The 27,179-nt window shown below is 45.7% G+C and overlaps 2 protein-coding genes across 3 annotated transcripts; one reads left to right on the forward strand and one right to left on the reverse strand.

The window, feature by feature from the left end:
* On the forward strand, positions 1 to 6,637 carry MRPL28 (mitochondrial ribosomal protein L28). The gene is made up of 6 exons (XM_078596445.1): positions 1 to 483; positions 2,116 to 2,314; positions 3,052 to 3,204; positions 3,997 to 4,131; positions 5,345 to 5,431; positions 5,831 to 6,637. The coding sequence occupies exons 1-6, from the start codon at positions 395 to 397 to the stop codon at positions 5,936 to 5,938; spliced, it is 771 nt and encodes a 256-aa protein (XP_078452571.1). The 5' UTR covers positions 1 to 394; the 3' UTR covers positions 5,939 to 6,637.
* Positions 6,638 to 6,658: 21 nt separating this feature from the next.
* On the reverse strand, positions 6,659 to 25,408 carry AK7 (adenylate kinase 7). 2 transcript variants are annotated; one of them, XM_078596444.1, is made up of 18 exons: positions 25,260 to 25,408; positions 21,797 to 22,006; positions 21,142 to 21,250; positions 20,923 to 21,017; positions 20,341 to 20,451; positions 20,146 to 20,229; positions 19,949 to 20,037; positions 18,751 to 18,841; positions 17,295 to 17,372; positions 16,709 to 16,858; positions 16,048 to 16,176; positions 14,116 to 14,278; positions 13,067 to 13,195; positions 11,663 to 11,737; positions 10,076 to 10,273; positions 9,408 to 9,625; positions 7,677 to 7,835; positions 6,659 to 6,831 (listed from the first exon to the last, which is right to left on the reverse strand). In XM_078596444.1, exons 1-18 carry the CDS (start codon positions 25,344 to 25,346, stop codon positions 6,793 to 6,795), a joined length of 2,214 nt encoding a protein of 737 aa, XP_078452570.1. In that variant the 5' UTR covers positions 25,347 to 25,408; the 3' UTR covers positions 6,659 to 6,792. The 2 variants fall into 2 exon arrangements, with proteins under 2 accessions (XP_078452570.1, XP_078452569.1); XM_078596443.1 differs by having other exon boundaries at positions 25,277 to 25,361.
* Positions 25,409 to 27,179: the final 1,771 nt, after the last annotated feature.

Genomic DNA, 27,179 nt, shown 5'->3' on the forward strand with positions numbered 1-27,179 from the left:
GGGATCGAGATCTCTCGCAACGGCTCCAGCAGTCCCGATTTACGCTCGATGCTAAATTACTAAAAACACAGTCGCGCGCTTACGAATTCACCTCGCTGGAGAATACCCCCCAAAGAAAAAGAAAAGACGACATTCGTCGATGCGTTTTCACGTTGTCGACTGCGGAGATAGATGACCGGGAGGGTTTGTCGGGAGCGGTGAACCGTCTTGGTGCGCATCGTGTCGCCTGGAGTGGGCACGACCCACGCAGTGACCGCGGTCAGAGCGACTCCGTCAGCCGATTAATCGATCACCAAAAAGCATCCACCGACATCGGCGCTGTTACTCTCTTAACATCGCCTTCAATCGATTGTTATCAACGTCGCGGCGAGGGTGCGTGGAGGCGAAAGGCGCCATGCCGCTGCACAAGTACCCGCCCAAGATGTGGGAGGCGTTGAAGCTGCAGCAGGGGGTCTACTCGCGCCTGCCCCAACACTACCGCGAGTAGGCGGCGATTCACGCGTGTCACCCTGCGCCCCGACCTACACACACCTCCATCTCACCAACACAGCATCACCACCTCGTTACCCTGCCCCTACCTACGCACACCACCACCATGTTACCCTGTCCCTACCTACACACACCTCCATCTCACGAACACAGCATCACCACCGTTACCCTGCCCCTACCTACGCACACCTCCATCTCACGAACACAGCATCACCACCTCGTTACCCTGCCCCTACCTACGCACACCACCACCATGTTACCCTGTCCCTACCTACACACACCTCCATCTCACGAACACAGCATCACCACCGTTACCCTGCCCCTACCTACGCACACCACCATGTTACCCTGTCCCTACCTACACACACCTCCATCTCACGAACACAGCATCACCACCGTTACCCTGCCCCTACCTACGCACACCACCACCATGTTACCCTGTCCCTACCTACACACACCTCCACCACCACCACGTTACCCTGCCCCGACCTACACATACCACCACCACGTGACCCTGCCCCTACCTACACACACCACCACAATGTTACCCTGTCCCTACCTACACACCCCTCCACCACCACGTTACGCTGCCCCTACCTACACACACCTCCATCTCACCAACACAGCATCACCACCTCGTTACCCTGTCCCTACTTACACACACCTCCACCACCACCACCACCACGTGACCCTGCCCCTATCTACACACACCTCCACCTCACGAACACAGCACCACAACCACCACCATGATGAGGGAGGTGGGGGGCTCCCTCGGTCGTCACTTGAGGAGGGTGAGGGAAGGAGAGGCGTTATTCGAGCATAAATACTTCACCACGCCACAAAATGGGACCCTTTTTGTTGTTTTGTTGTCGTTGTCACTTATGAAAGCGTGTAAACATTTCACCGCGCCGGTCCGCGCCGGTCTGCTGAAGGCGGGGAGCGTTAGGCGCTCCAAGCGCGGCGGCAATAGTAGTACAGTACAACAGTCTGTTTTGACATAATAGAGGTTTTTTTGGGGGTTAGATCGCGTAAATATATAAATGTGTCGTTAAACCCTCTACCACCCGACACGGCCAACTAGTAAGGGTTGTCACGTAAACAGAACGTGGCCAATTCGTCACTAGTGTGTATAGTAGTGCAGTGTATAGTAGTGTAGTGTGTAGTGTATAGTAGTGGAGTGTATAGTGTAGTGTATAGTGTAGTATACTAGTACAGGACTAACCGGTGTGTTGGAGAGCCAAGCCACAACATTTACAATCTGAGTACGACGTTTCGCCAGTAATTACAACCAGCTTCATCAGGCGACAGACAGATTTGTGTGCACACTTTCCCCCCTCAAACATCCCCTGATAGACAGTGATTGTGACAGACAGTGGTTAGTGACAGACACACACAGTGGTAGTCATAGGCAGTGGTTAGTGACAGACACACAGTAGTTAGTGACAGACACACACAGTGGTAGTGGTAGACAGTGGTTAGTGATAGACAGACACACACAGTGGTTAGTGACAGACACACACAGTGGTTGTGATACACAGTGGTTAGTGGTAGACAGACACACACAGTGATGAGTGATCGAGACGGTGCGAGACGTCGATTAACTCCATGGCGCATCTTCTCCTGCAGCTCCATGGTGCCCCGAGAACCGACCCCGGTGCACTTTGTGCCGGGCGAGGACGGCTGGAAGTCGTGCTCACGTACGGGCAGGCGGTGGCGCATCCAGCGCAACCCGGCCATCCCCGTCTACTATCCGCGCGAGTCGCAGAACGGCCTCTGGGGTGGCGAGGGCTGGCTCTACGGTTTCACCTACGCCAACAACGAGAAGGTTGGCCCTCTGCGAGCCCACGGACCTTACGCCGGCTGTTTAGCCATGGTGGCGAGATGTTAACTTCCTCGCCTCGTATGCAGGAAGTCGCGGAGTTGATCCCGACCCCTGACGCCCGCTCTATATTTTGAGTTTAGGTGAACTCTACCCGTGGTCGCGTGGATTTTTTTTCCGGGTCCTCTGGGTTTTTCCCTCCACATTTAGAAGCACGCTTTTATAGAGTGTTTGGCTGTTTGACATTTATATATATTTACATTTCCACGTGATAAGCCATTTTGTTGAGCTATCATTTGTGGCCAGGTCGCTTCTGAAAAAGAGCTGTATAGCTCAGTGGGCCTCGCCTGGTAAAATACAAAAAATAACAATTTCGTTGTAGTTTAATAGTGTTTTTATTCTGTGTGGTACCGCCTTAAGCGAGCCATCACACAGCTCAATGTAACCATGTGGAGACGGTAGAAACCAAAGGCAAAAGTGCAACCCTACAATTGCTTACTCCACTCTGGTTACAAAGGAGACAAGCAAATGTGTGAAGGAAAGTATCTCGAGCGTAGGCAACAAATGTGTGCTGTTGTTACACCAACCATAGCCACAGTGGAGATCTCATCACACTTTGCAAACAAACAATAAAATGCCTCTCGTCGCACTGAGGCGCGTACGGGGCCTCGCTTGAGAACCCGCAGCACCATCGTGATGAACCCCCCCATGGAGCCGGGCTGTGTTGTCCCTCGTCCCTTCAGCTCTCCCGGAAGCTGCGCAGGCTGTGGAAACCCCAGCTGTTCAAGCGGGATCTGTACAGCGAGATCCTGGACCACACCTTCAGCGTCACCGTCACCATGAGGACTCTGGACCTAATTGACAATGCCTACGGATTTGACTTTTACATCCTCAAGGTGAATCTTCAGTCCCTCCTCGAACGCCCCACCACGAACCCACCACATTTTAAAACGGAGATTTTTAGACCGGACGATACGGGTATAGAAGTGTTAATCGTGTGACCCAGAAGGCGCAGTTTTTCGTTTTCCCTTTTAACCTGGCCACCTCTGATGTAAATACCCACGTGGTATGGATGTGAATTAACTAATACAATGTGTAGGTTGGATTTTTGATTTGTTATAATACATATTTTGGAAAGGTGCTCTTGAGTTTGCGAGTGAGTAGAGTGAGTGTCATTACCGCCAGTGTGACCAGTAAGGGGAAATGACACGCAAGCTGGGATTTAATTCCTGAGAGATGTTTCTGAGAGCTCAGCCCTGTTGAACTGCCAGTTACTCCTTTCATCAGTCCAGAACTCTCAGTTAAAATGTACTTCGTTTATAGGGCATAAACCTGCATTAGATGTTCCATCAGCAGTTATGCCAGCTGTTCAACTCGTGAATGAACTTAAGTTAATTTAACTTACAACTGCATTATTAGTAATATGTATATTTCACTACATTTACATAAAATCATTGATTCAATCCCATAAATACCCACAGCACAAGGAATAACAATACCTGCCTAAGGCATATTGACATGTGATAACCTGCTGAATATCAGTGTCCAATTTACCTATAGCAGGCAGCAGTACGCATCATTGCGACTCCAATATAAACAAGGGGACAGAAACATCCTGAACTATTGCCGGATGCAGAATCGTGCTTTGTGAGCAGCACTGAATGTTCTGCTGCAATTGTTTACAACAGACCCCAAAGGAGGACCTCAACTCCAAGTTTGGCATGGAGCTGAAGAGGACCTTGCTGCTGCGTCTGGCTCGCAAAGACACGCAGCTCTACCCCGATGATCCCGTCAAGAGGGAGTTCGTCTACGACAAGTACAAGGTAGCTGACCAGCAAGGAACTAATAAAGTCACCTCTCGATTACCCACGGTCATGGGTAGGAAGGGGTGGCCAGAATAAAATACAAGCAGACAATGCAAAACAGATGTAAACTAGGATATGACAAAAATATATTTATTGTTTATCTTCGTAAAAGACAAAGAATGTGTTGTCTGTTTTCGTTGCTTCTGTAAGTAATCCATTTACCTGCCGACATGTATGCACTCACATGGGCAATGAATCACTGACTCGATGAATGAGAAGCCGCTAATAATGAAAGAAACGCGCGTGAACATATAATTTCTCCGTAAGCACGGTTTAGCCGCAATACAGAGAATCCACCCATATATAATGAACCGTAATAATAATTTCGATTTAAAGCTTTCGTGACTGCAGGGATTCATCTTCTTGGTTCTTTCGGTAAAGTCACGTAGAAGGGAAGTAATAGAATAATAAAAATAAAACATAATAAAATAATTCTCACGACATTTTGGCCACAACACAAGCAGCCGTCAGACTCTGTCGCCTCGACGGACCTGGTTTTCACCTGAGGACGGCTGCTTGCGTTTTGGCCAAAACGTCGTGAGAATTATTTTATTATGTTTTATTTTTATTATTCTATTACTTCCCTTCTACGTGACTTTACCGAAAGAACCAAGAAGATGTAATAATAATGCCCTTAATTCAGCAAAGCCTCACTTTATTCCCAAGACTTTTTTAGGGGAGTCCTGCATTATGATTTTTGGTTAGATTCAATGAATGGGTGTGTGGCAAAATTGGAGGAAAACAGAACACGGATAGATTCCGCAGCTACAAGGCGTAACACTCAAAAGCTCCACGCAGATGGATTCAAACCACTTGCTGCACCAGCCATCTGCTTGCCGTGTTGCAGCCAGCACCGTTGTGTTCACGCTTGCAAAGTATTGCATCAAGAAAGGCAGTTGACATAGTATATACTCTTAGGTTTTTTCGGTAAAGTCATGTAGGTAAAAAAATAAAATAATAATGAATGAAAATAACTCAATGAAATCAATAGTTTGATTCGAGAATTTAATTGAGTTATTTTCAACTATTATTATTTTTACCTACGTGACTTTACCGAAACAACCTAAGAGTATGAATCCTTGCAGTCACAAAAGCTTCAAATCTAGAATTGACATAGTATATATTTTTTGTGACTTGAGCAGCATCTCTGACTGTTGTGCTTTTTGTACAGGAGTTTGTGATTCCAGAAGCGGAGGCAGAATGGGTTGGCCTTTCCCTGGTGGAGGCTGTTGAAAAGCAAAGACAACTAGAAAAGAAGGTATGACAGTGACTGCTACGGTACAGTTGCAAGGTTGATTTTTATTTTGTGTACCAATCACATAAAGATGTGTAGGCATGTAACGACGCTTTGATTCATCGATTCAAATCAATGTTTACACTTGCGATACATTGAAAACTGTGTACGAGATCATGTTTAGCAAATGATATACTGTTACAAAAAGGGAAAAAAACTGCAAACGAGATATAAAACAAATTGAATCCTATTTGAGATGACAATCACACGAATCTCACCGATTCTCGAATCAAACTATTATTCGTGAAAATTCATCATTCCACTCGATGGTGAATGGTTGCATGCCTACTATTGTACAGGGAAAGTGGTTTAAGTGGTGCGTTAGAAACGATGAGGTGTTGACACCGAGGCGTCTTCTTGCAGGACGTTGAGCCGCTGTTTAAAGTCTACGTGAGAGACCTGGTGGAGAAGGTGACCGCTATGCAACTGCAGGAGCCCGCCGTGGTCGTCAAGAATGAGCGGCGCAGTTAACTTGCAGCTTCTGAGTTGGAGCGTTGTTTCTCAAACCCCAGTCCTCGCTGGCCCGCAGGATGCATTTTTATTTTTTTCTTAACAACCGTTGCGAGCGTGCGTTAGCGTGCAACGTGCCGTGGATTATTTTTTGCACATGAAGTTGGAAGATTGGTAGATGTGGAATGGTGCACTGTGGGTGTCTCACGGGGGCTGGAGTTGGAGAAACGCTGAGTGAGAGGGCTAAAATGTTTCACCGGTGATCCTAAATCCAACTCAGGCCACCCACGTGCAGTATGATGCTGTATCATGTACCCATTATCATTCCATACAGTTTATTGACCAATAAGTTGAACATTAGAACTTGGTCAACTTGAAATATGGGGTTTTTGAGATCTGGATTAAGAACCACTGCTGAAATAATCTATCAAATGAGCTTTGGGCAGCAGAATGGTCAACATGGAATGTCTCGGTGATTTGCCAGAGTGTTGTTAACAGAGATGTCAACACGTTTTCACCAAAACACAAACAAGAAACATCAAACACAAGAATTACACCACTTGTGTTTGTTTATCCGTCGTCATAACGATTGTTGAACAAACATTATGCACTCTGCCAAACACATTTTTTTTATTAAAACATGTATTTAAGTTAACCTTTGTCACACAAAAACATATATTTGTGCAGGCTCTCAATTAAAATGCTTCTTACACTTGAGAACTTGTGTTTTGTGTTATGTTCCCGTCTTAAAAATATTTCTATTGTGACAACTGTATAACAGTGGTGTTCTTTTTTTAATGTTAAATGTAATTCGCATGCATGGCTTGCGTTTAAAGGGCTCTCTGGACCGTTCTGTGAGGGTGGATCAGCTTGACTTAGTCAACCTGAGGATTGTTCTTGAATATATACTCCGCCTGCAACAGACACACCACGCCAATGCAAATGCACTGATCAAACAATAGGTTCCACAATTTCTCGCAGTACAGTACTGCATCTTAAGAACCTAAGTTTAAAAGCTATTTTCTAATTGAGACCTGCAGAGTATCTGCCCAGTGTACAGTGAAGTTGTGGAATAGTTTTTTTTTATGAATACCAATGTCAAATTGTGGTTATTAAAGCAAATGAATGCCTGTTACCCAGAAAAGCCTCAAGATCGTTTTTTAAGATGTTAGACCAATGTGTGTTATGAATACTGGAGGGAACTGGAGTAAGCTGATAAAAAAAACACACACAAGGTGCTAACACTCAACGTTCCAAATGGATTTAAGAATCCATTCCCAGCCACCTCGTAGCCAACCCTACAACACCCGGTATTCCCAGACAGCCAGATTGAACTAAGTCAGAGTGCTGACTTAGTTCAATCTGGCTGAGCGTCCAGATCTGAGGAGACATTCAGGGTGATTTGGTCAAGGGCAATATGATTTCTTAAGAGTAAATTACGCGGATGTGAAACTTGGGTCCGACGTGCTCGGAAACTTAAGCCAATCCCAATGGCACTGAAGTAGCATATGGACATGTTCAGCCTGTTTGAAGAAAACATTATTTTGCTGCACCGCCCACAATGCCTATAACACCTGTTTCGTGTGTACGGTGGTCACCCATCCAAGCATCCAAGCTCAAACCCTGCTTAGCTTCCAAAAGCTTTACGGGATTTTGGCGCATTCAGTGTGATGTCGTGGATGGAAATGCGTTATCTGAAGTGGAAACTCGGGTGTGCATGCTAGTAAAACAAGCCAATCCAAAGGGCACCAGCACTGACCAGGAAATCGACGGGGTCTGGGGGTCGCACGGAGCAGCACTCGATGAGCCCCGTGGTGAGCGTGGGCATCACGTGTGCGAGCAGATACTCGCGCAAGGGGACCGTCTCGCGGGCCAGGAGCTCCTGCTCCTGCTGCCTCTCTGCCTCCAGCTTGGCTTGCTGCCAACGCACACGGGTCATCGAGCCCTTAAAGCGCTGCACATGTGGTGAATGGTGACGGTGCAGCGCTGAAGTCTCCTGCTCGCTTAACTGTCGGTGGAAGGAGCTCCACGAGAGGGAGCTTTCGAGAGCCCCTCTACAAGGGATATTGCCCTGCTCTTCCACGTTGACCAGACGTCTTGGAAGTGGTGGGAGTGTCCACACTTTACACGCGACCTGCCGATTAACTGCCGTACCCATTCCTACTGTTCGGTGGACAGGGTTTCTAAGCAACTTGTCAATCGTTTTAACTGAGAACAAACCGGTGACCCCTGGATTGTAAGTCCAGTGTGTTAGCCATTACACCACGGCAGCGTCCCATGTGGTGAACGAATCTTGTTAAATCTTGTTAAATATATGAATCTTGTTAAATATATGTATGTTGAACGCAACTGCACTTGGATTCAGTATCAATTCTATGACCGTTAATAGGGCAGCTCTAAACGGAGGGGGTCCATGTTTATAACCTTAATGTAAAGCTCAGTAAGCGGGGGACTTCAAGAGCATACCTTTGATGATCAGGTGTTAACTGAGTAACTGTTGAGGAATATGGATGATCGGCCGTGATGACCTACATAACTCGAAGTCAAGTACCTCTCCAGCCTCCACATTGGGGGGGCACATGGTGCTTAGAGATGTGTACTGCTGCTAATTAAGGGGGACGTATGCCCCCCCCCCCAAGGACGCCTGTGGTATCACTGCTTGACTTCAACATTTGGCCAAGTTCATCTTGTGTAGGTATATAGTGTCAGTGAAGCCCACTCACCCTTTCTTCTCCGAGTGCTTCGACAGTGGTTGTACTCAAGGTTTCAACAGACAGTCTTGACAAGAGGTACCTGGCACAAACCCCGAGTGGAGGTTTGGTCCCAAAGCCCCTTGCCTCCTGAATGTTCTGCATTCAGCCTTGGAATCAAACCTCCATTTGCGGTTTGTCCCAGAAAGATCTTGTAAACATTGTCCGTTGAAACCTACTGCGAATACAACCAAGCTTGGCGGAAGTGGCATACACAAGCACATTACACTTAAACATGATGGCCGTGTCAAAGCCCAACTGCCACATGAAGTTGTTTTCAGAGACCTTTTCAAGATGTGAATTTTGCAATAAAATGTAATATACAAATCCAAAAATAATAAACAAGTATTTGCAGGGGGATCATAGAAAACAAATCATAAATGCAGATCGTTTATTACATGAGGTTAATCACAAACTCCGGTCGTCCTCGCAGCGGCGTTACTGCATCGCGCGCTTTCAGATGCGCTTCTGCGGCCGTTTAGAAAGCTCTTCTTTCCGATATTAGGAAACCACTGGAGCTGTGCACTTTTAAATCATCTAAATTTAAAACCGATTTCTTTAGAACTGCTTTTTGTGTTTGAGTTTGTTGTTCTTCCCCCGCACCTCCGATTAGCACGGTTGCCAATGCACGGTGCGAAAAGAAGATCAACGTGCATACGGGTCCGTTGTTAACAGTGGAGGCTGGTCCACTACGCAGCGGCCGACGCGAGCGAGGTGCTACTTGGAGGGAGAGTACCGACCCACTCGTTGAGCTTGCGTTCCCTCTCGGCCGCCTCCACCGCCTCGTGTCTCTCCCACTCGGCCCACTTCTCGGCCTCCTGCCTCATCCTCTCCTCCGCCGCACGCCGGAAGATTTCTTCCCTCTCCTCGGCCGTCAGGCCGTAGTTACGCGGCTCGCCCATCCGTTTGAGCAGCTGGTGTGCCAGCAGCAGGAATTCAGCATCTTCCTTGGTTACATCTGCAAAGTAAGGATAATATTAAACAATGTGTGTCGTTTTCACTGGCTATGCATCAGCCTCAGTAACACATGTGCAGTGATAAGCATTGTGCTGTACCATGAGTCCCACGCACTACAGGGAGAAGCACCACATACAGTAAAACCTCTGAAGCCAGACTCGAGTAAACCATAGTTTAGAATAAGCCAAAATAAAAAATAAATTTTTTTTTAAACATCTTCGACTGGTATAAAAATGTAGTGAGATGGCAGAAGACAGATGCAGACAATATAGAGGCGTGAGTGATCAAGTCTTTTTACGTTAATGAGCGTGATAAATGTGCCTACATTTGATGCAGCCATATTATCTATGATGACCCTAATATTTCGCTTGGCTGGTGCAGTTGCACCGCCTGCACACGTGACAGACAGTCCACCGCGTATCGATGCGACGGCGACAACGCAGCGGCCCACCGTAGTGTGCGACGGCGACGCTCTGCTCTTCAAAGTAGTTGAGCATGGTCTCGTCGACGGTGTTGTGCGCGCGGAAAGCGGCCAGCCGCCGCAGAGTGGACTCCTCAGTGTAGTGAGTGCCGGCCACCACGGCCTCGGGCAGGTTCATCACGCGGTCACGCAGGAAATCGTCCGGGGCCTCCAGGGAAACCACCAAGTCTGCACCACCCCCACAGCCGTGGCAAAAACCCGGATCTCAGCACAACGACGGTCTAATTAGGACAATCCTGAAGATTCACCGTCACATTCTCAGAGGTTCCGAAAGCACGGAAGGTTGACGAGAAAGAGGCCAGGAGACAGAAAGAGGAAACTTCTGCTGGGCGATTTGAAGCACGGTGTACGAGGTAGGAGGAATGTCTATTTTGCTTGCTCGGGTCAGCGAGTTTCACTCACCATGCAGCCATTACACAATAATGAAGAAAATCATGCACATGCATGGTTCCGTAACGCTTTCTGATGTCTGTTTTGTCATCAGAAGCATAATATTCAACTAGCCGCGTGAAATGACGTCACACAGAATGACGTCACGAGAGGAGAAGCGCCCGCATGGTGTGTGACATCCTCGTGCTTGACCAAGTCGGCGGTGGACTTTTTTCTGCCTCGTCCTTCACAGCTACAAAACTTAACACGACGAATAAAACGTGTTGGATCATCATAGGATTTAAGATGACCCCATGTTTAGCAGACACACGGACAGACAGAGGGATGGAGCGAATGTATGTTCGCATTCAACCTTAGTTGAAAAGAGTTGCAATAGTTCTGGCCTTTGAAAAAACAAGTGCATGCGGAGGATGCTGGGAATTTGACGGAAGGATAGGGTGAGCGAACTTTAAAGCTCTTAAGGGAACCTGGCGAGGAAGTGATGTGCATGTAATTAAGAAAAAAGCGATTGCAATGAGTGGGACACACCAATATAAAAATGATGGAGGGTTGATGATCAGGACAAGCATTGCAGTGGCAAGCTGGCCGGTGAGGAAACTGTAAGAGTGGCCCTTAAAGGTCAGATGTCAACTATAGAAGAATGTTGGCATCCAGAGATTGTCCATGATGACTTCTTGACCTTGATCCCAAGTACAATACAGCCGAACTAAAATATACTGAAACTGAAATGGTCAGAACCAAACTATCAATGCAATATTCATGGTAATGTTTTAAACGTCGATTTGATTTTAGGTGCTGAAGTACTTTTGTCCTGAGCTTCAAAAAATGTGGTTCACATTCAGGGGGCTGATATTAAGAGAAGTGATGCCCCCACCTTCCCTTCCCCCTCTTATTATCTGAAATGTGCCAATGCATCAGGGGGAGTATTATGCCTTGGATGGCATTGTATGTGCTCTGTATGTAAACATTTACATTAAAATGAATATCAAAAATATTGTGCTGAAATTATTTTTTAATGAGTTCATGATATTTCCATAGATAATCATAATAGGGATTTGCCACTTGGCAGTGTGCATTGTCATGAGAGCAGCATGCAAGGCGAGTTGATTCAATTCGGCGCTATCTGTCCATCGCATGTGGTGTCGAAATAAGCGCACGTTGCAACACCTGGTATGATGCTCTTGTCGTAGTAGTTTTCTTTGCCCGATATTGCGTCTTCCTCCTCCTCAGCATCGTCTTCCCCTGTTGCAAGCAAAAGAAGGGAAAACTCTTGGTGAATTTACTTAACGGCGTACAATAATTCCCCAAACATTATGCGCATGAAGCATAACGTTTCCTCTGTTGTGCCACACGCTTGGCAGGTCCGCATCTGGGGAGTAAAATCTCGATGGGGTTGAGAACGCTTGATTCCATGCCCAACTTTAAAACACGAGATGTGTTTATTCAAGACGTTTTGGAGTCAAACCTGATGTGGTATCAGCATTTACAATTTGGTCACAGCAACCTGGGTTTTTTACTATTTATATTTTTGTTTCTTACCAACGAAAGGATTAGATTTTTTCGTTTGGTCAATTCCACAGGGGTGTTTGATCAATTGAATTTCAGTGTTTTGTTTTGGGTGGGGAACAAGAGAACAAAAGAATGTGGAGGAAGCCCATGCATCGGAGGGGGTAACACTCAAACCTCTACACAGACAGATTCAAGAATTCATTACTATACTGTCACATGTTGGCCACCTTGACGACCAAGCCTATAGCGCTGCGTATCACCAGGCAGTCTCCCATCCAAGTATGTAGCAGGCTCAAGCCTGCTTTGCTTCTGAGATTCGAAGAGGTCTGGTACACTCAGGATGGTTTGGTTGTACGCTACGTTTACACATGTTTCATTTGTATTTTATTTTATTTCAGTTCATCTCAATTTGCCATTCGGTGTCTTGGAGTTTGCACGCCGATGCCTATTTTGTCAACTGCACTTAACCACGATGACGGCGACAATAAAACGCGGGAGACAGATGCCTCCCACGGAGTTTCTTGCCTTAACAAACTACTTTAACTGAATGGCCCCATCTCGTTAGTAACAATAACATATCATTTATTTTTATATTGCGCCGTTCATTGAAAGATCGCACAGCGCTATACGCGTGACATTTTCAACACTCCATGAAAGAAAATCTAAATCAAAAGAGCTATGCAAGACAAAATCGTGAGGATAAACACATGAAGTCAAATATACAATGGAAAAACAAACATCAAGGCAAAGGCGAAAAAAAAGGGGAGAGCAGGTGGAAGGGGCAGCAGACTGCCAGCGCCTTGCACCAACACAACCTTTTCGATCTTCTTGGTTCTTTCGGTAAAGTCACGTAGAAGGGAAGTAATAAAATAATAAAAATATAACATAATAAAAGTATTTTATTATATGATTTTATTATATTATTTTATTATGTTATATTTTTATTATTTTATTACTTCCCTTCTACGTGACTTTACCGAAAGAACCAAGAAGATGAATCCCTGCAGTCACGAAAGCTTTAAATCGAAACCTTTTCGATGTTCTGATATTCAAACGCCGTACCAGTGAACAGCTCCTTGGCCTGGGCGTAGGTTTTGGGAAAACCGTCCAAAATGAACCCTTGATTCTGGCACGACATGGAGCGCAGCTTCTCCTTGAAGAACCTCACCAAGTACGTGTCCTCAAGCCGACCTGTTGGGATCAAACACATTAGGGGCCGTCCATAAATGACGTCACGCACCTAGGGGGGAGGGGGTCAGACATTTGTGACGCTGTGTGACGAGGTGGGGGGGGGGTTGAGAAATGTGACGTCACATCAAAATGCGCAACTTTAAATCAATATAGACAACACGTTCAACTTAATTAAATAGACTTTTAATCAATGTTTTCTCCTACAACATCAGAGCGCAGCGCCACATTAAATACGCACTACAATGACAATAGCTTAAAGCGATTTGAAGTACGTTTTATTTTCAAAATGAGAAATCCCACCACACATTTAAGGAGATAAGACTCAAAGCTCTGCTCAGATTAATTCAATCCACTTGCTGTACTGACATCTCCTGGCCACCTCGTAACCCAAGTGGGTTTGGGAGGTTTATAAATGTGTGTGATCAACCCACCCTGGACGAAAGAATTTCCCGATTGAACAAGCTTGTCGCCTGTTTAGAGTCCTGAACCAGGGGTAAATAAATTCCACATTCGCCTGGCAGATATGCGAAGAGCAACCATTACTGACACCCCACAAAGCACTCCTGATTTTATTGACTGAGGAAGGAGGTTCGAGCCAACCCTCAACTGCTCATCTGGTATATTCTGCAGAACAGGAATTACAGCACGGGAAAAAAAGAATCTGACACTGACAGAATTTAATATAAGCATCATTTGGGCTTTTACATGGGAAGTCGATGAATTACATAAAAAGCCCATTCCACTGCTGTGGTGATGTTAACATTACGTTTTATATTTCCATTACCATGGTATCATATTTTGCATATATGTGAATGTATAATATGAGAACTACAAAAATGTGTATTTAGTTTATGATTGTCTGTAACAGGATCCATATTTGAATGCTCCACAAACCCTGTATGACATTTATTCTTTTTTACCATTGTTTTGTTCCAAGCTTTCTTTCACAGCTTCCAGCAGCTCCTGTGCATCCTGAGCTGATTCCCCCTCTTCCTCTGCTTCCCCTCCTCCTTCCTCTTCCTCCTCCGTCTCTCTGTGTTCCTCCTCTTCACCCTCCTTCTGTGCCCGAGCTGCTATCCTCTCCTGTAACCAGAGTGAAGTATCCCTGCATGTCAACTTAAACAATTGTATTTAACCAGGAAAGGTCCACTGAGCTATATAGCCCTTCTTCAGAAGCGACCTGGCCTCAAATCATAGCTCAATGAAGTGGCTTATCGCGTGCAAATTTACAGCAGCCAAATACTCTAAACGCATCTTTCTAAATGTCGGGGGGCGGAGGGTGGGGTGAGCCGGAGGACCCAGAGAAAAATCCATGCAACCCACGGGGAGAACATGCAAACTCCAAATATACAGGTGTCAGGGGTCAGGATCGAACCCACAACATCCTGTATACCAGGCAAGGTAGTTAACTTCTCGCCACCGTGGCGCCCCGTGTTACAGCCTCACTGACACATTTTACCCACTGAGACATTCACTCATTTCCAGGAGCCAAGAGCTCGAGAATAAACGAGAATTGCTCTCCTCCGAGTTGGCGGCGAATTCGAGCTCGAGGCAGAAATATCTGGGTTAATTTCGCTTCGCAGGCTGACATGAAATTCCTATATCAGATCCAGGCCAAGCGGAAATACATCACCAAACACGTAACATTCAAAAACATTGTGGGACAACATGAACATTTGATTTTACATTTAATTCAACGTTTAACTCTGCCAGCAACGTGGTCTTGACCTTTAATTCACAAGCATTTCTGAGAAAATCTTACTTGGAAGTATTTCTGGGAAAGGCCTGTCAAACTCGCGTGATAAATTGAGTAGCTCGGAGAATAATGGAAAACGCCACACTTTTAACCGACAGTTGTCCTTCAACTCGAGTTCTGGCCAAATCGAGTGCCCTCAAATCGACTCGAGTTGGCTGTTTGTGGAAACTAGGCATTAGAAGCACATGGATCGCTCCTGACAATAATGCAGCAGAATTATTCAACATGCCTAATGCCACCATTGAGACCCGGGAGGTCAAAAACAGTCCAGAGTTTACCTGCTTGAACAATTCTTGCTCCACATTTTTTTTTACAGAAAATCATTGGACTGAAAATGTATATGTATTATTTCTAAATGTTACTCATTATCCTCCAAGACAGTAAAACATTTTTTTAATACACAAGGGTCCCTTGAACTAAAATGTATTATTTAAAATAACATTTTAGTCCATCAGCCTCTGGGCTTTATAGAGCAATGTTTTCCAGCAGCATTTGTTTATGTAGAAAACCCTGGAGTGAGGCCTGTTGTACAAATGCTGCTGTGTTGCCTTGGTGTTTTACAGACAAGAGTGCCCTTCACCACCAACGTGGGACCCATTGTAAGATCACATACATGTACGGCCCGATTTGTGAATCCACTGCTGGATGAGGGCCTCCCCCCGCTCTACTTGACCATGCTGCCTGTCAAATTTATAAATGGGTCAGCTCGCTGGGCATCTCGCATAAGCAATGCAATCTACTGGCCCACGCCAGTAGATGGGACTCTAGCGAGCCCCTCTCGAGGGTACTTTGGCCTACTCCCCTACACAGGCTAGAACTTGGAAGAGGTGGTAGTACAGTACCTTACTTACCCTACCACGTGTGACTTGCTGATCGACTTACTGTGGCGTGTCCATCTTTTCCGCTGGGTAGACAAGAGGGAAACCTGGCCATTGCTTCAAGTGCCACGTTAGGAGACCAAAGCGGCAGCCTCTGGATTGTCAGTGTGCCCACCGAGCCGAGCGTGTTAATCGGCACATCACGGCAGCGTCCTGCTTCGCAGGTAAAGCCACGCAAATCACAAATCCAACAGGCAGCTCTGCACCACGCTGCTCACCAGCCTCTCGATGGCCCCATCTACGACGTCCTTGGCCTTGATGTGGTGCAGCCTGTAGTGCTTGCAGAGTTTCTCCACCAGGGAGGTCTTCCCCACGGCAGGCGGGCCAAGCACGCAGGCACGCATGGGCTGTGAGCGCAAACAACACCCGCGAGGGATGCGCACGCGCTGGGTTGTTTTGACGGGGGGTGAAACTCGGAGCCTGGCTATCTCATTATTCAAGTAATTGATTACTGTAGAAATTATTCGTATGATCATTTACAAATGGATAGCAACAAAATAATTCCCAAAATAGTAAATAGATTATTACACGCATTATTTAACGCACTTAAAACAAACTTAAACGTCTATTTTTATAAATTAAACTATGATTTGATTCATGCATATGATGTTCACATTTCCCCGGACGCTTGAGATTAACCACAGATCGAGTTGCTCCAAATGGGTTAGGCAACAAGTACTCTTGCTCATTATTTTACATTGTGCTTGCAAAGATGGTTAAACATCATCCAAATTTCCAAAAAAATGCTTGAAAGAATCAGTTAAAACTGTAATTCGACTTTCGAGAAAAATTCAACGCTTCAGTGGGATTCTTTAAAGCGCACGAAACGAGTGCAGAGCGTTCGCACGAGCGCGCTCAAGGGGAGCAAAAGGTTCTCACCAGCAGACCTCGTGTCTCCTTGTACTCCCTGACGATGGTGGCGATGTTCTCCACCAGGCCACCCTCAGCAACCCAGTGGATGTTCATGCCCCCGCGCAAGAACTGCGCATCGAATCGCAGATTCACGAGCAGGTGGTCGTAATCCGATTGCTGCCACGGCACAAGGGGGAGTCGCTCAGTCTTCCACGCTTGGGAGGCGCATTCAAGTAAACCACTCACTCGTTTATGCAATGTAGTTGGAAACCCGCTGAGATTCACAGACCCACTGCTACCCCAACACGCAGACCTCTTCATGATTTTTTTTTTAAAGTGGGGCACGTAACATTCCGTGATATTGCAAATGATAGATTTGGATAACCAGCACTGCAGCTGTTAAGCCAAATTATAGCTTTAAAACTATTGTTTCTCTCTCGTAATCTTTACATTGCTTACATTAGCTTTTAAATGACTCCTAAATCATTGAAATTATTGCAGAGGTCTAGGAAGAGTTATTTCTCTGAAGACACACACATATATACAGATCAACTGCTTACTATATACAGCTGTGTTATACCAGGATAGGTATGCAAGACAGAGATGACATTACCACGAGGTCTCTTGACAGGAGTGCTTCTTCCTTGGGCACTTTTATGGTTTTACCCGGTCCCAAGTGTTTGCTGATGGCCTGTAAAATGCAAAGTTCATGACAAATTCTAGTTACGGGAATTTCAACTTGGATTGGAGTGAAAGTAAATTATTATATCAACAGTTCTTTCACGTAAAGATGTCAAACGTTATACTCGTAAAATATGCAGTTTCACGATTTGAGAGTGCATGTGACCCTTAGGTTATTATCAACCCCTACATGTATGAATATGGATGAACATGCATGCGCTCACGTGGATTCTATACCGCTTTTCCAACACGCTCCTTGGAAGCGTTTAATTAGCAATGATAACATTACTTTTTGAGCCGCACAATTGGATGACATCACACGTAATGATGTCATGGAGAGACATGAAGGCAACGCGCATGGCCTGTAATGTCATAACCTAATTTTTTGCCCAGTTTTTTTTTATCACCATGTTTTTGCCAACTCTTTGATAAACGTTGCCAGTTTCATTATAGGTTATTCCCCTAATAGCAACACAAATTTTACAAGTAATTTTATATTTTGGATTATCTTAACGAGAGTAATCGTGACACTCCTTTCTCCCCGCTACAGACATGGACAGAGTTCGTGCATTACCTCTTTTAACTTCAATTATAAAGCATTAAAAATTATACCCTGACACGTTAACAAGCCAATAACATAACAAGACAGCATTTTGATTTAAAGCTTTCGTGACTGCAGGGATTCATATTCTTGGTTCTTTCGGTAAAGTCACGTAGAAAGGAAATAATAAAATTATAAAAAATAATAAATATTTCTATTATTTTATTATTTTCCTTCTACGTGACTTTATCGAAAAAACCAAGAATAAGACAGCATTTATTATACACAAAATAGGGCAAAGGCATTCACAGAAGTCAATTAAACAACTTTTTTTTTATTAATCCTGTGCTGACGAGATGACACTACGCGGTAACAGCCCCGTTGCTGCCACCTCCAGACATTCGGTGAGATTTCGAGTGCGAGACTTTTTACAAAACACACACCACGTGACACATCCCACGCTGAACCTTCCATAAATCCCGATGAGGGTTGTTCGCCGAATCCGCGAACACAGTGGTGCTGGGCGAACGAAGTTCTGGAACTGACTGACCGCTGGAAGAATGCGGCTGCCAATCCCACGGGTGCTGTACTGTCATGCATGAGTTCATAAACTACAGTCCATGAAATCCAATTCAATATTTAACTCAGCAAGACGTGGAAACAACTCGTTAAGACAAACACACGAACGAGGTCTACTTCGCAAGAGTGACATTGGTTACATAATAAGGATAAGGATTGCAAGATTAATGAAACTAAACTAATAGCATAATCAAATTAAAAGGTAAGAGAACATGGATTAAATACCCTATGTTTTACAAAAATACAACCCTTAATGTCAAGCAAATACCTTGACGATCTCCTCCAGTGTGTGCTTTGAGCTGTCTGTAGCAAGCAAGTAGTGCACCTTTGGTTTTCTGTCCAATATATTCTGCACCACACTGTTTGAAAGAGACAGACATATTGAAATGTTATGAGCAATTCACCATGAATGCGTAAGCATATGCTCTTTATGCACAGCCCAATTGTCAATCCACTGCTGGATGAATGCTTCCCCACTGCTGTGCGCGTCACGTGGGTTTTCTGACCATACTTCACCGTGCTGGTCAGGGCGGGTTGATGAAGGCGAGGAGCATAGATGCCGGAACATAGTACAGTACAACAATAGATTTTGCTGCACTGCCCTCTGCTGATGATGCAGCTGTACGAAAGCCTACAGCAGCTGTTTTATGCCCAGTAGTTGCGGATCCAAATACTATCCAGGCTCAACCATACTTAGCCTGAGAGATATATAAAAAAAATAATTTTATCGGTGCATTCCTGGTGAACTGGTGTATTTGTACATATAGTTGGAGCCCAGTCTAACAAAAGTGAACTAGTATTACCAAGAATTATGGTGGCATTGCAAAACAATTTAAAGTTTGCCTTTGTCTGTTGAGCGTTTATTTATTTTCATCTAATGTGTACAGTTTTGTTCACTTCATTTGCGTGAATTATAATGAATGGCTTCCCACACGCACAATTCAATGCATGTATCACTAGCGCAATAATCAATATGGATCGATGATTTTATAGGTAAATAATTGGCCCGCAATTTAGCATGAAAGGAAAAGATGCAGCTCTGCAATTGCTTGCTCGCGCTCCTGCTGGCGGAAGGGCTTCCACGAGAGGGAGTTCTAGACAGCCACTCGCGAGGGTTTGTTGGCCTGCTCGACTGGACATCTGTGACTACTGGACATCTGTGAAAAATAGCTTTGTAACTCATTAGATTCCTGCGGGATAAATCAATATTCTGACTCTTCCACAGTAGGCATCTTGGAAAAGGTTGGAGTACCCACACTTCATCCCACCACATGCAACCTGCCCAGCTCATGCAACCTGCCCATTTATACTGCTACGTGGATACAGTCAGGGAGGTTTAAGAAAACTGCAACATTGTTTGACCTGCCGCGCCAGGAGATCAAACGGACGCCTCTGAATTGCAAGTCCGGCGCGATAACCATTTCACCATGGCAGCATCCAGTACTGCAATAAACAACGTCTCTTACCCTGCAACGTCTTTAACGTGGATAGTTGGGACAATGTTGCTTCCGGGTCCGTATATCGGCAGGGCAGACAATTCTCCAAGCCACGCTGTCTGCAACCAACAACAACTCTGCGCTGTTAAGGCTCACTTTGCAAACGAGCCGCATTACACAACCGTGGCAGTCTATGTTATCTTCTGTTACCAGCAAAACAAAGTTACCTTGAAGAAGTGATGAAAAACACTCTCTCCCATTCCATACACGAGACCAGATGCCAGCACAAAGGTGGAGAAGGTGGTTTTATTCTGGAAAGCAAGCAGAATCACACGCTGAAGTGGTAAATATATTGTTTGTGAATCTGTTGCTTTGTTTCACACCATGTATTAAATACTGTACTCGTGTTATGCAGCACTAACCGTTTTTCCCAGCTTGATGACAAGTCTCTCTACATCTATCTCCTGTGTAAAGTTGGGATGGGGCTTCCTCCTCCGGTAATCTTCCTCCGTGAAGTCCAGCTCTGGATCATCCTGGGACCAACACGATAACACTGTAGTGAACGTGCCAAATATAAAACTCCTCATTAAGTCGCGGAGAGTGTGTGTACAAGTGTTGCCCATTTGCCTACGACCCATTCGCCCTGAATACACACGCGATTTGTTTAGATCGCAGAAACTACGCGAGATTTATCCAATGGATTGAGTCTCTATCTTTCTGGCACTTTGTGCGTTATTCCCTCGTATGAATTGAAAACTCATTCTAGATTGATTGAAAACGAATTTCTTTAGAACTGCTCTTTGTGTTTGTTTTATTTCCCCCCGCACCTCCGATCAGTACGATTGGCTATGTACGGTGCAAAAGAAGTTAAACATATGAATGGGTTTTTTTCCAGGTACCCTGGTGTTCTACAAAATGGCAAACATTATACCAATTAAAAACTCTTCTGAAAGAGACTAAGACTTTCCTGAGTAAATAAACGACAATCAGTATTTTGCACTCACAGGGTCCAGAGGTCTGGTGCGTGCCCATGTCATTATCGTAGACAACAGAACAAACATCTTGGGATTTTCAAAGCTTTTCAACTTCTCATGAATCTCTGTGAAACAACATTTTAAAAAAAAACGTTAACCCAAACTCAAAAGCCAATGTTTTTTTCCCATATTTTCAGCGATAACATCTGCTTATGGCCCAGCGGTAAATCCAATTGTGGCAGTTCTGACCGGTGACCGCCCAGGAGGCTTCCTCTGTCTGATCGGCATCCTCCGTGATGTTGTAAACAACGATGTCACACTCCATCAGGTGGCCAAGCAGGTCTTCGCGTGACGAAGGCTGTGAAAAGTATAAGCGGAAAACTCAAATGAACAGAATAAATAAATAAAAACACTTCGATCTGTCTATCCAAAGAATAAATCACGTGCATAAAAGGGGTAATAATTGTTATTCTTATACACGGACTAGGCCTATTGTTTTCTGACTTTTCACTAACCTTGTGATGTGTCATCCTTCACCTGCAATTTAGATGTCTGCTTGCCAGCAGTATATTTGACATTCATGTTATTTTGCTACAAAATAATCCAATGTTAGTAAACATATGAGAGTATGTTACATTGCCAAAGTATCATAAATCTTCAGTCCATCAGCCAATAACGCTTTCGAACCAATGTTATCGAGCAACATTTGGTTTAAGCAGGCAAACCTCTGGGATTGGTTGACTTTCTGGGTCTCATCAGCAGAGCCAGGTTTGCTACACAAATTCTGCTGGGTTACTAGACGTTATTGGAAAGAGCACTTCCCCTACAGAATGAATGTAATTGATCACTTGTGACCAAGGTGGTAAATTGTGCATTTGGCTGGATTCTTGACTGCTGCGAATACCTTCACGATTTGCTGCACAAAATCAGGCTCCGGGCTTTCTGGTTGTCCAAGGGTGCCCACAACCTGGTAAGTCATCTTTACACGAGCTGCCTTCGATGGGCCCTGTCCAGATCCTTCCCCATCCATCTCATCATGCGCCTCCTCTTCTTCGTCCTCTTCCATCCCTTCCATGCTTTCCAAGGATGCTCCGACCACACAGCCCGACAAATGCTATGAGCAAAAATGGACAATGATTGCCAATGTTTTGGTCATGCACACACACACACCTTTTCTCGCACAATCCACACACAATGGAGCATCTGGTCAAAAATAAATGAATTATTAATATTCCCACTTGATGCAACGCTTAACAAGAAACAAAATACCTCCTACGAGGGATGTTTTGGGCAACATGCCCGGCTAATATATAAAATCCCATAGGCCCATTCTAATCCACTGCCAAGCATTAAGTATTATCCACGGTATGCGCCCCAGCTTTTAATATAATTATCCTATACACATGTGCCAGCCTTCACTCTATCTCCCAGTCCTCCCTTGGTTTACATCATCTCACAGGACATCTTCTAGATTTGGTCTCTTTTACAAGACATGAATAAAACCTGTTTTCCACTATTTCGGTTTTCGCAAAGTAACATTGAGGGCTTGTAATTTGTCAAAATTTCTTGAAAGTGCTCCGTTACATCTTTAAAAAAATATCTTTAGGGACAGGTCACAATATTTCTTGTCTGGCCTCTCACTCTGCCCCAACTTCTCAAATTACTCCACTACTCAATGTCCATAATTATCGCTTATGCGCGAATCACCCCACATGTGCCTGACCTCCATTGGCATTGGCTCATTTCACGAGCACGTAAACCTAAGTTTCACATTCGTATATTCCACCAGTGATATCTTGTTACCTGCGTCCAAATTATGCTGAATGTGTCCGACCTCATTAGATCTCAGAAGCTGCTAAGCAGCATTGACCCTGGATACTGCTTGGATGGGAGATTGCCTGGGAGTATGAGATTGACTATATATGGTGTGAAAGAAGTTCAAAATACATACATATAGGAGATGGCAGAACAGTAAGAGATTCTTAAATACATATTTGCAGAGCTTGCACTGTTACACTCTTGCTACCATGGGTTTTATCTGAGTACTCTGATTTCCTCCAATGAAGGCAAACACTTGTTAATGGAATCAGCTAAACATCCCAAATGTCCTTGCTATAATGTTAAACTGCATCCGGTGATGGTTTAAAAAAAAAACGTTGAGGAAGACAGATGGGCTGGAAAGAGCTTGAGCCATGGATCTGCCCATGGTTAGAGAACTCAAGTGAGAAACATCCCAATGCAGGAACCTTCTGCAAATGCGTCTTGAGAATCAGCAAGGCTTTCCTGGGTAAAAAACAAAGGTCATTGATATTCTTATTATCATCTTTGCACGTTCGGCAAGTGCCCTTTCCACTGAGCCCCCCGACTAATTGTAGGCTCCAGTTTTCGGCGACTCGTGGCACAAGTCTAACATGTATCTACGTTTCCATGACACCTCCATGGAACGCTGAAGTTGATGAATTGTGCCTCGCTTTTCACAGTGAGAATTCACAGCCTCGGGAGCATTCGTTTCACTGCTAATATCCCAGGAGCCACATTTGTGCTCTAAGGCCGGGTTTGTGCATCACAACTCAACAGCTGCACAGCACGACACTGGAGAAAAGCCACGTTTGCTGGCGTGTTCTCCTTGGGGGGGAAGGGGTTATTGCTGTGTCCCTTATTAACGTCGGTGCAATTCAACGCTTTTGAACACACTTGAGTGATCTATGAGCCTGCCATGTACTGCGGCTCATTGTGGTGGGAACGCTCGTGCAACACTGCTCATGCGACTTTTAGACAGACGTCTTCCCTTTGCACGGGCGATGGAGATAATGAATCCCAGACTGCATGTCCTTGCTGTATTTCTAGATGCAATTTTAGGAGAAACTGAGCATCATCTAAAGCCAGGGCCTCTAAGTGATTAAGTCATCCATCCACTCGCGCATGCAAGCATTCATTTCAAAATCCATTCATCAGTCATTAAGTCCTAATGCAAACACATGGCTGTCACTAGCCACATAATGAATCAACCCACCCCAGCGAAATGATGAATTTGACACCATTCAGGGCCATGTCACGTTTGTAATACATACTTTGTACTGTCTCGAAAACGCGATGTAAATTGTTTGCACTGCCCCTTGTTGCTGTAACTACTTACAGTATTTGTACTGTCTCCTATTTACTCACCCAAAAAGTCAAACCCACCCCACTCACCCAGCCCAACTCACCCAGAAAGTCAAACCCACCCCACTCACCCAGCCCAACTCACCCAGAAAGTCAAACCCACCCCACTCACCCAGCCCAACTCACCCAGAAAGTCAAACCCACCCCACTCACCCAGCCCAACTCAACCAAAAAGTCAAACCCACCCCGCTCACCCAGCCCAACTCACCCAACAAGGCAAACCCACCCCACTCACCCAGCCCAACTCACCCAACAAGGCAAACCCACCCCACTCACCCAGCCCAACTCACCCAGAAAGTCAAACCCACCCCACTCACCCAGCCCAACTCACCCAGAAAGTCAAACCCACCCCACTCACCCAGCCCAACTCAACCAAAAAGTCAAACCCACCCCGCTCACCCAGCCCAACTCACCCAACAAGTCAAATCCACCCCACTCACCCAGCCGTACTCACCCAACAAGCCAAACCCACCCCACTCACCCAGCCCAACTCACCCAGAAAGTCAAACCCACCCCACTCACCCAGCCCAACTCACCCAATAAGTCAATCCCACCCCACTCACCCAGCCCAACTCACCCAACAAGGCAAACCCACCCCACTCACCCAGCCCAACTCACCCAACAAGGCAAACCCACCCCACTCACCCAGCCCAACTCACCCAACAAGGCAAACCCACCCCACTCACCCAGCCCAACTCACCCAACAAGACAAACCCACCCCGCTCACCCAGCCCAACTTACCCAAAAAGTCAAACCCACCCCACTCACCCAGCCCAACTCACCCACAAAGTCTAAACCCACCCCACTCACCCAGCCCAACTCACCCAAAGAGACAAACCCACCCCACTCACCCAGCCCAACTCACCCAAAAAAGCTAAACCCACCCCACTCACCCAACAAGTCAAACCCACCCCACTCACCCAGCCCAACTCACCCAACAAGGCAAACCCACCCCACTCACCCAGCCCAACTCACCCAACAAGGCAAACCCACCCCACTCACCCAGCCCAACTCACCCAACAAGGCAAACCCACCCCACTCACCCAGCCCAACTCACCCAACAAGTCAATCCCACCCCACTCACCCAGCCCAACTCACCCAAAAAAGCTAAACTCACCCAAAAAAGCTAAACTCACCCAAAAAAGCTAAACCCACCCCACTCACCCAGCCCAACTCACCCAACAAGTCAATCCCACCCCACTCACCCGCGCGAGGCTCCTACCCAGGAACGAGTCGACGCGGTTGATGAAGACGCGGCGGGCCCTGGGAGCCGGGTTCGCCTCCTCCTCCATGGTACCGGCCTCTTCTCTCGCTCTCTCTGTTGTCAACGTTGCCGTGGCAACATCGCGCGTGGTCGTGGCACTTTCACAGAGTGCACCCCAATGGGCGAGCTGAGCAGCGATTGGCTGCCGAGGCTGAGCGCGTTTACAAAGTGCACACGAGATCACAATGTTTATTTAGACTCGAGGAGGAATCCGATAAGCTATAAAGTTATTTTTCACAGATGTCCAGTTGGGGCACGTCAGAATGTTACAACAATACAAAAACACGATAGGGGTGCGAAATATAATAAAAGTAAACAAATAACTTTTAAAAAATTGCAAATAAAACTGTATTGCCACGCCTACTCGCGCGTGATTGGCTGACAGGGTGAACGCGTTCGCAGCGTGTACCCAATATTAACGTGGTTGGCACAAATGCAAATACTGTAAACAATTCGAGATATCGAACAAGATATTACTCATATTCTTGGTTCTTTCGTTAAAGTCACGTAGAAGGGAAATAATAAAATAATATAAATATATATAATAATAAAATATAAATATATATTATTTTATTATTTCCCTTCTACGTGACTTTAGCGAAAGAACCAAGAATATGAATCCCTGCAGTCACGAAAGCTTTAAATCAAAAGATATGACTCGGTTCGATTTCCAACTCGGGTCCCTTCCTGTGTAGTAGTTTTGTATTTTGACCCACCGTTCTGCATGGGTGTCATCCGGGTTCTCCGGTTTGCTCCCACAGCAAACAACAAAAAGCTGTTACTGGTCAAACCATCCCAATGCTGAATAATTGCCTGCAAATAACTCACTTTGTATTACACATAACAACATCACTCTCTCTCTCTCTTGCGACAACTTGGCAGGGCCCTCCTGAAAAGAGCCTTGAGACTGAGTGGGGCTTCATTTCGTAAACAAGCGTCATCACATTTTTTTTGCTGAAAACAGCAGAAAATGTAAACCGAGGTCAGTTTTTGAAAGCACAACGGCAGCAAAATGCTGAAATATGGAGACGAGACCAGGTTTAAGCTATTTACATTATGCCTATCAGCCCGCACATCCTTTGCACGTGACCGTTGGTCCCCCTCTCCAGCCAGGGGGCCGTCCATAAATGACGTCACGCACCTAAGGGAGGGGGGGGTCAGATATTTGTGACGATGGGTGACGAGGGGGGGGGTTTGAGAAATGTGACGTCACATCAAAATGCGCAACTTTAAATAAATATAGACAACACGTTCTACTTAATTAAATATACTTTTTAATAAATGTTTTCTCCTACAACATCAGAGTGCAGCGCCACAATAAATACACACTACAATGACGATAGTTTAAAGCGATTTGAAGCATGTTTTATTTTCCAAATGGAAATATGGTTTGGGGAGGGGCAGAGCTTTGTGACGTCATATTTTAGGGGGGGTCTCTTTGTGACGCCGTGTGACGAGGGTGGGGAGGTCAAAAAGTGTCGAAAATCGCGTGACGTCATTTATGGACCGCCCCCAGCCATAAACACATTCCTGCGGAGGGAGCTGGTAGGAACGTTGGGTTGCTCGGTCAATGGCCAGGGTCAACGGCGGCGTGGTGTATTCCGCAAATATGCCCGACTGTGAGGGCGGGCACAAGCTGGCGTGAGTAGGTTAAACGTTGAGTTTTATAAGGGCATCACGGGTGATCAGCCCCTCCCCACCCAGCCCCACCTCTCCCACCCCCCACCCACCCTCCCCACCCAGCCCCTCCCTCCCCACCCAGCCCCTCCCTGCACGACGGACGGACACAATAATCCCGTGGGCTGGTGTAACCAGGAGGTTCCTACCAGTACAAAGTGCACTCTCGTCGACAATCGCCCCA

This window comes from Lampetra planeri, chromosome 7 (genome assembly GCF_965212315.1).
Source record: "Lampetra planeri chromosome 7, kcLamPlan1.2.h2, whole genome shotgun sequence".
Classification (NCBI taxonomy): Eukaryota; Metazoa; Chordata; class Hyperoartia; order Petromyzontiformes; family Petromyzontidae; genus Lampetra; species Lampetra planeri.